An 8286-nucleotide genomic window follows, 5' to 3' on the forward strand; every position below is an offset into this window, starting at 1 on the left:
TTATTAGTGGCTGTGTGAATGCAAGACAACTAGTCAACCTTAACTTCTGACTCTGTCTCAACACAACTAACTTCTATCCGACCTGTAGGTATTTATTACCACCATCCTCTTCTCAGAACAATGCCTACTCTCCATTGATAAAGTCTGAGAAGACTAGTAACACGGGGAAAGCATATTGTACTTGGGTTAGTGCTCATCAGTTCTGGGCTACTTATATTTTTATGCTATTCTTGTTAACCCTCTACATAGTCTGAAATGATGAACAAAAAATGAGCCCAATAAATATAAGTGGCTTTAAAAAAACTTAAGCAAATGAAATGAATATATAAGTTGAGTGAAGGAAAAGTCAATTTATAATAAAAGGTTGATTAGACATTGTAATTAATTAATTATATTAATAAATGGTAATTAATATTAAAAAATAAAATTTGTGTGAATAAGCATGAAATTGTAATTATAATGTGATAAATAAAAATATGTATGAATGAGAACTAAATTATAATCACAATGTCATAAAACAAAATGCTTATGAAAGAAAAAAATACATGATTTGTAAACTGTCACTCAAATAAAGAAAAAAATTCTGAAAGTCATTTGTCATTACACTGATTCCAACTCACAGTCACCCCACGTGTCTCAGCACAGAACTGAGCCCTTACAAGGCTTTCAATGGTTGATTTTTCACAGGTACATCACCAGTGCCTCTGGGTGGACTTGAACACCAACACTTTAGTGAGCAGCCATGTGCATTAACTGGGTGCACCGCCCAGGGACTCCTGTACCATGTGCACTTTATTCTCGCTTTTAGAATCAGGATAACTCAAAGGTGAAAGGAGAGGCGCAAAACCAAGAATATGTTAAAAAAAGTACTGTGGAGGCTAATATGTGAAGTGGGTAGATTCTGGAAGATGGGATAATTGGTGTTGGTTGAGGATCAGGTGTGGACTGATTGGTTGTTTTTTTATTTTGTTCACAATTATGTGTGAGCTGACTGGATTTGCTGGATTTAGCTAACGGTGAGCAGTGGGCAGGAAGCTGCTAGTAGAGTCAACAGGACCTGGTGGAGGGTCTTGGTATTTAGAAGTAGATGTTAACTGTGTTTGGGACTAACATTCTCCTAAATGGCACAGCACTGGTCTGTCAATTCGCTGTACTAAGGTAACTTGGGGTTGCTGTGATGCTCAACATTGTGCCACTGGTGTGTGAAATGCTGTAACAGTTACCCATGGTGGACAGTGTTTGGTGAAGCTCCCAGACTGAGAAAGGTTTGGAAGAAGGAGTGGCACCCACATCCTAAACAACATGCCTCTGGAAACTTCATGAATTCAGAAAAACGACTATAGTTATAGAGCCGAGCTCAAGTCTTTTGCTCAGAGGGTTGCCCTGAGTCGTGTTTGACTTGATAGCACTTAACAATAACAACAGAGTGAAATATTATCTAAGACTATTACCCAACAAAACAGTCCTAACTACAGTCAGGGGGAACAACTGTGCATAGCTTCTTAAGCACAGTTCTGGGTTAGTGGTGGTGGGTACCACTCACAGCGACCCTCTGAACAGTGTACCTGAACCCTGCCCTATCTTGTGCCATCCTCATCATCTCTGATAGGCTCCAGCCCATTGTTGCAATCACTGTGTCCATAGACTTCATAGGAACAGCAATTATCTGGGTGGGGATAGGCATGTTGGAGACAATAAGATTGGCAAGGGATATAGTAGGGTTTAGGGCTGTTGTATATAGGGTCGCTATGAGTAGCAGGCAGCTCAACTACACATAACAAAAACAACAACTGTTGTTTGAGGGAGCTATGCTGATAACTTTAAGGCAGTGCCTCTCTGGCAGATGGGCAATTTTCTCGCAAGTGGGAGTCACCAAAACATGCTGGAAGGTCAGCTATGAGTTGATTCTGATTCAACAGCAAAATGTTTAAGTTAGATCGCTGTTTAACTCACTCACTAAATATTTACAAAATCAGTAAATTTCCTAGGCATTGAGGATTTCTGGTGGAAAAAATTCTAAATATACACCAAATCAAGGAGACAAGTATAAGAATGTTCACACTCTGGTTTAATTATAACAATAAGATTATGAATGATAATGTCTGTACAAAGAGAATAGGTAGATTATAGCTTAGTCATGGGATACAGTCAATGTGTATACATAAACTAGGTCCCTAGTCATGTATCAATAAAGACAGGTCAAAGGAATAAAACAACTAAGCTATAGAATGAAATGCACATCAAATGCTTAAAAAGGTTAAGTAAAGACATGTTGTTGTTGTTGTTGTTGTTGTTGTTGTTGTGTGCTGTCAAGTTGGAACTGACCCAGAGCTGACCCTCCAGCGGGTTTTTAGAGACAGTGAAGCACCTGGGAGGAGACTGCTCACCCTTCTCCCAAGTAGAGATATAGAAGATATTTAGAAAAAATATTCAAATAAAACTTCATTTTGGTTACCACTGCTGTGTAGTAGGTTTTGAGGTCAGGGAGTATTATGCCTCCAACCTCACTTTTGTTTCTGAGATGTGTTTTGTTTATTTGGGGTCTCTTGTCTCTGCAAATAAATTTGATAATTTCCCTTTCAATCTCCTTGAAAAATGAATTTATTTGGATTGGGTCTGCACTGAACATGTAGATTGCTTTTGGTAGGACTGTCATTTTCACCATATTGAGTCTTCCTCTCCATGAACAGGGCACATTTTTTCCCATTTCTTTAGGTCAGTTATTGTGTCTTTCAGAAATGCTCTATAGTTTTCTTTGTCTAGGTCTCTTGTCTCTCTAGTTACATTCACTCCCAAGTATCTCAATTTGTGGTTGGCTACTGTAAATGGTATTGCTTTCTTTCTTTCCATCTCTGAGTTCTCTTTGTTACTATAGAAGAATCCTATTGATTTTTGGATATTGATCTTATATCCTGCCACTCTACTAAACTGGCCTATTAACTCTAACAGGTTTTTTGTTGAGTCATGGGGTTTTCTGTGTACACTAACGTATCATCTGCATATAGCGACAGCTTAACCATTTCTTTGCTGACCTGGATGCCTTTTATTCCCTTCTCTTGTCATACTGCCCTAGCAAGCACTTCCAATATAATACTGAAAAGAACTTGTGACAGTGGGCATCCTTGTCCGGTCCCTGTTTGCAAGGAAAATGTTTTTAGTCTTTCTCCATTGACAATGATGTTGGCCCTTGGTATAGCATATATACTTTTCACTATGCTGAGGGTCTTTATCAGGAAGGGTTATTGGTACATTTGGAACCAACATTTGGCAATACCATCTCAGACAAAAGTCTTATAACAAAAGCTTCAGAATACTCCTGGGCCTCCACAAGAAAAAGACTGATAACCCAATTACAAAATGGGCAAAAGACATGGAAAGAAGGAAGATATTTGAACGGCAGACAGACACATGAAGAAATGCTCCAAATCACTGGCAATAAGAGAGATGCAAATCAAAACCACAATGAGGAACCATCTCATTCCAGTAAGAGTGGCAAAGTTTAACAGGGCAGCAAGTAATAGATGCTGGAGAGGATGTGGTGAGAAAGGTACTCTTAAACATTGTTGGTCGGATTGTAAAATGGCACAACCATTCTGGAAGGCAGTTTGATGCTTCCTCAAAAAGCTGAACATACAAATTCCATATGACCCAGCTATTCCACTACTTAGAATATACCCTGAGAAGATGAGAACTGAGGCACAAACTGAGATTTGTACACCAATGTTCATTATTCACCATAACATTATTCACCATTGCAAGAACATGGAAACAGCCTAAATGTACAACCACAAACGAATGGATTTAGAAATTATGGTACATTCACACAATGAAATACTATGCAGCATGTAGGAGCAATAACTTTGTAAATTATTACCTAACTTGGGAGGGACTGGACAGCATTATGCTGAGTGAACTAACTTAGTCCCATGAGGATAAATATTGTATAAAACTGTTATTGTAGAATGAGTATAAGGATCCAGGAGGGGTGGGAGAGGCTGGAAACAGAGGGATGTGGATGTGCAGAGGTAGGGGGATTAATCATTGGGCTATACAATTTAATGGGTGGGGTGGATGAGGGAAATTGAAAGAATTTGTTCAAATTTATATTTGAATTTTGTAAATAAACTAGCAGAGAAAACAAGAAAAACTACCAAAAAAACCCTCCACTTCTTTGTAGATGAAAACTATAACTCAACTAAAATGAAAAGCATGCTGGTTGAGATTATCAGCTGAGCAGATACTGCAGAAGAAGAGAGTAAGGAATTTAAAAATATAGAAATTAAAACTACCCAGATGAAACACACAGAGAGAAAAGAATTAAAAAGAGGTAAATAAAGAGAGCATCAGTGAACTGCGGGACAACTTTAAGTGCCCAAGGATACACGTCATTGGAAGAGGGAGCAGAAAAAATATGTGAAGAAATAATAATTATGCAAACTTAGCAAAAGCTAAAACTCACATATCTAAGCATCTCAACAAATCTCAAGCAAAAAATTACAACACGGCACATCACAACAAAACTGCTCAAAGGCAGCAATAAAGAGAAAATCTTAAAAGCAACAAAGAAAAGGCCTGCATTACATACAGAGAAACAAAGATGAGGGGAAAACTTCCCATTAGAAAGAATGTGAGAAGACAGTAAAGCAACATCTTTAAAGTCCTAAAAACGGAAACAAAAAACTATCAATCTAGAATTGTATAACCAACAAAAAATATTTTTCAAAATTGAAGGCAAATAAAGATGGTTTTAGTCATGCAAAAGCTGAAAGACTTCATCATGGCAGATTCATTCCATAAAGAAATGCTTAAAACTCTCTCACATTCTTACATAGCTGACTGTCTTCAAGTCAGAAGTGACTCATAGCTGACGCTCCGTTAGGTTTCCAAGGCTGTAAATCACACATGAGAAGACTGCACATCTTTCTCCCACGGAGCTGCTAGTGGATTCAAACCACCAGAAAAGAGCATTGTTGGAGTTAGCAGCACAACTCCCTATGGACCAGGCTCCCAGGGCTCCAAGAAATGCTTAGACAGAACACCAGATGGAATCTGGCTCTGTACAAAGGAACAGAGGGCACCTGAAATGCTAATTATCCATTTTTACATGGATAAATAAGATTATTATTATGATGATTATATATTTATTATACATAGTACTACAGTACATTATTATATGTTGTTATGTGCCATTGAGTTGCTTGCAACTCATAGTGACCCTATGTACAACAGTCCTAAACCCTCCTCTATCCTGTGCCAATCACACTGTCTCTAACACACCCACTCCCATCACCGCGGTTACTGAATCAATCCCCCTCATTGAGGGTCTTCCTCTCCTGTGCTGTCCCTCCACCCTCCCAAGCATGATGTCCCTCTCCAAGGACTGGTCCCTCCTTGCAGCATGTCCAGATTATGTCAGATGAAGCTTCAGAATCCTTGCCTCCAAGCAGCAGCCTGGTTTAACCCTCTCTAGAATGAACCTGTTTGTTCTCCTAGCAGTCCATCATATATTCAATGCTCTTCTCCAGCACCACAGCTCAAAGGCAGCAATTCTCCTTTTATCATCCCTAGTCATTGTCCAGCTTTTTCTATTCTATTCTATTTACCTCTTCAAGAAGTAATTTACTATTTAAGAAAAAAATAACAATATATTGTGGGGTTTATTACATATACAATGTGCATTCTATGCAAACTGGACCTGAAGGGTTTTTTTTGTTTTGTTTTGTTTTTACCTGAAGGTATTTTTAAAAGCAGAAGATTCTAGATATCTTGTGTAAGGACAGTAAAGACCCTTTGTGGTAACTGCTGTTGGAGACAAGGTGAATGTCTAAGGTTTGGCTTGGGTTCTCTTGGATTGGTTTGCTTTTCTTTGTTTCTTGATTTTCATTTCATTGTTGTTGCTGTTGTTGTGTACCATCGAATCAGAACCCACCCATGGCTGATCTTCTGGTAGGTTTTCAGAGGCAGATTTAATCGCATGGGAGGAGACTGCCCATCTTTCTCTCACAGAGCGGCTGGCAGATTCGAACCATGTCCCTTAGGGGCTGCAATGCAGCTTCTTGCCGCTAGGCCACCAGGGCTCCCTTTCACCTCACTGCTGTTGTTAAGGAGCACTGGTGGCCTAGTGGCGCATTGTTCTTGTTGTTGTTAAGTACTGTCAAGTCATAGACAACTCATAGCAACTCTATGAATGAAAGATCTGAACACCTGTATAACTTTCATCCTTTCTCCAAGTTCAAGGAATTGCTGGAGGCAAGCTATTTCAGAAGTGGATGCCACTCATGCTTCCAAGCTTGTTCTAATCGGGAAGCTCCACCAAACACTGCCTGCCATTATCGCATTTGGCACATCAGGGACACAGTGCTCAGCATCACAGCAAACACGAGTTACCTCTGTACAGCAAATGGACAGACCAGTGCTATGCCTCTTAGAAGAATGTTTAACCAAAAACAATGAGGATAGTGGCACATTAGTCAGTGTCATATCCAGTGATTTCCCATTATATGGTAAGAAAACACAAACTAAGGCCTCCAAGCTCTGCAGGAGCTGGGCCCTGCCTTCCTTTTCCACCTCATCTCCTGCCTCTCTGCCCCTCGATCACCGGGCTCCAGGCCACAACGGCCTTCCATTGACTCTTAGGCCACTCGAAGCGTTTTACCCAGTCCTGCACCGCTCCTCACAACCACCACCTTCAGATGACCTACCTCCCCACCTATCACAGCCACTTGCTCCAGTACTCTTTACTAAAGGACCATGGTTCAATTTCCACAGCAGGCACTACAACCCATAATACTTTTTTTTGTTTTACTCATTTGTCTGTCTGTCTTCCCTCCCAGAATGCCTACCCTGGCCCCTGAAGTATCCTCAGCATCTAGCACAGTTCACCTACCATTGGAACCTCCTTTCTCTTGCCATGTGTCAGAGCGGACGGATAAATGAGCCATCAGCAGGGTTTTAGAAGCTCTAAATCACACAGGAGCAGCTGCTGGACCTGCCCCGCATGCTGCCAGAAAGGCATCACCTCTGGCTTAGCAGAACCACAACCTGTGGTCTAGGCCACCGGAGTTCCCAACTGCTTAGCTAGACCCTCAGTAAGTGCTTGTCCAGTAACTCTAATTCCACGTGTCACTTTTTAAGAGGATAACAGCAAACTCCAGTTACTGGAGAGAGAACAACTTGAGTGAAAAGGGAGTGTCTCCAAAGGTATTTTGAAATGATGACTCAATATTTCATAGGGAAAAAAAATCTAAATTGGAAATATGATCATTCAATCAAATAAATCTCCTGCTTTTCTTTTATTCATTTACCAGCTCTACAATAAAATATGGTTCTGCGGAAATAAGTCTCAAAAGATGAGAACTCGAACACTCAAATATTTATGTCTTACAAAGGAGATTCCAAGGAGAAACTCTGGATCTCTCCATATTCTAGGGGAAAGTCTCTTCCTCTGCTGAACTACACATGACTATCTTTGCATGTCAGTATATTTAACCAGAATAAATACATCTACAGCAGAAGAATGCTGGATGGATGGCTAATCACCATTACATTCTAAAAATAAAATGTGCTAAATCTACTATGGTACTTAAAATGAACATTTTCACATAATAAAAATGCTGACAGCAGAAATAAAGCATTTAGCTTAAGAGGCAGAAAAAGCAAATAAGTCATTGTACTTTTTAGAAAGACAAAATCTTCAACAATTTTATGAAAACCATAGCAAATTGCTTTTGGAAAAATTATGATTGCATAAAAGAGGACAGGAGAGAAGTCAATCTAAGCATTTGTAGAAAAATAATCACAGCTACTTAACGTACCACAGTCTGACGGCATGGGTGCTGCAGAAATGGAGAAGGTAACTGGTGTTTCAGAACCTGAAAATAAAAATGGGTATCTTCCAATCAAAGAATTTCCTTCTAACGAAAGATCCGGAAGATCCTCTATGGTCATCTTCTAGAAAGCCACCTTCAGTAAAGAAAGCAACAACAAAAACATTTTATTTGCATACAATTGTAAATAATTACCTTCAATCAGAAATTCCTATTCTGCCATTAGCTAACCTATTGAAATTTCAACTTAAATGTTTAAGAGTCTCTTTTTTATTACCAGAGATTGGGGGTATGGGGGGAGGGCAGCTGGAAATCCTTATTTTAGCAAACTATTTTTTAAAACAATATATAATGTATAATGCTCAACAATACCTCTGTACAATTCAGCTACCTATTTCCCAATCTGAGGGGAAAGCATTTATAAAGCGAATCTAAATGAGTGACATTCCTTTATTCACAG

The 8286-nt window shown here is 39.4% G+C and overlaps 1 protein-coding gene across 1 annotated transcript in view; it reads right to left on the minus strand.

The window, feature by feature from the left end:
• Nucleotides 1-7947, minus strand: part of CLIP4 (CAP-GLY domain containing linker protein family, member 4) — a 68048-nt gene extending 60101 nt beyond the window's left edge. The window contains exon 1 of the mRNA XM_006880567.1: nucleotides 7815-7947. Coding sequence (XP_006880629.1) covers nucleotides 7815-7947 — 133 coding nt within the window. The remainder of the gene's footprint in view (nucleotides 1-7814) is intronic.
• Nucleotides 7948-8286: the final 339 nt, after the last annotated feature.

Source organism: Elephantulus edwardii, unplaced genomic scaffold (genome assembly GCF_000299155.1).
Source record: "Elephantulus edwardii isolate Elephantulus edwardi_28Jun2011 unplaced genomic scaffold, EleEdw1.0 scaffold00009, whole genome shotgun sequence".
Taxonomy (NCBI): Eukaryota; Metazoa; Chordata; class Mammalia; order Macroscelidea; family Macroscelididae; genus Elephantulus; species Elephantulus edwardii.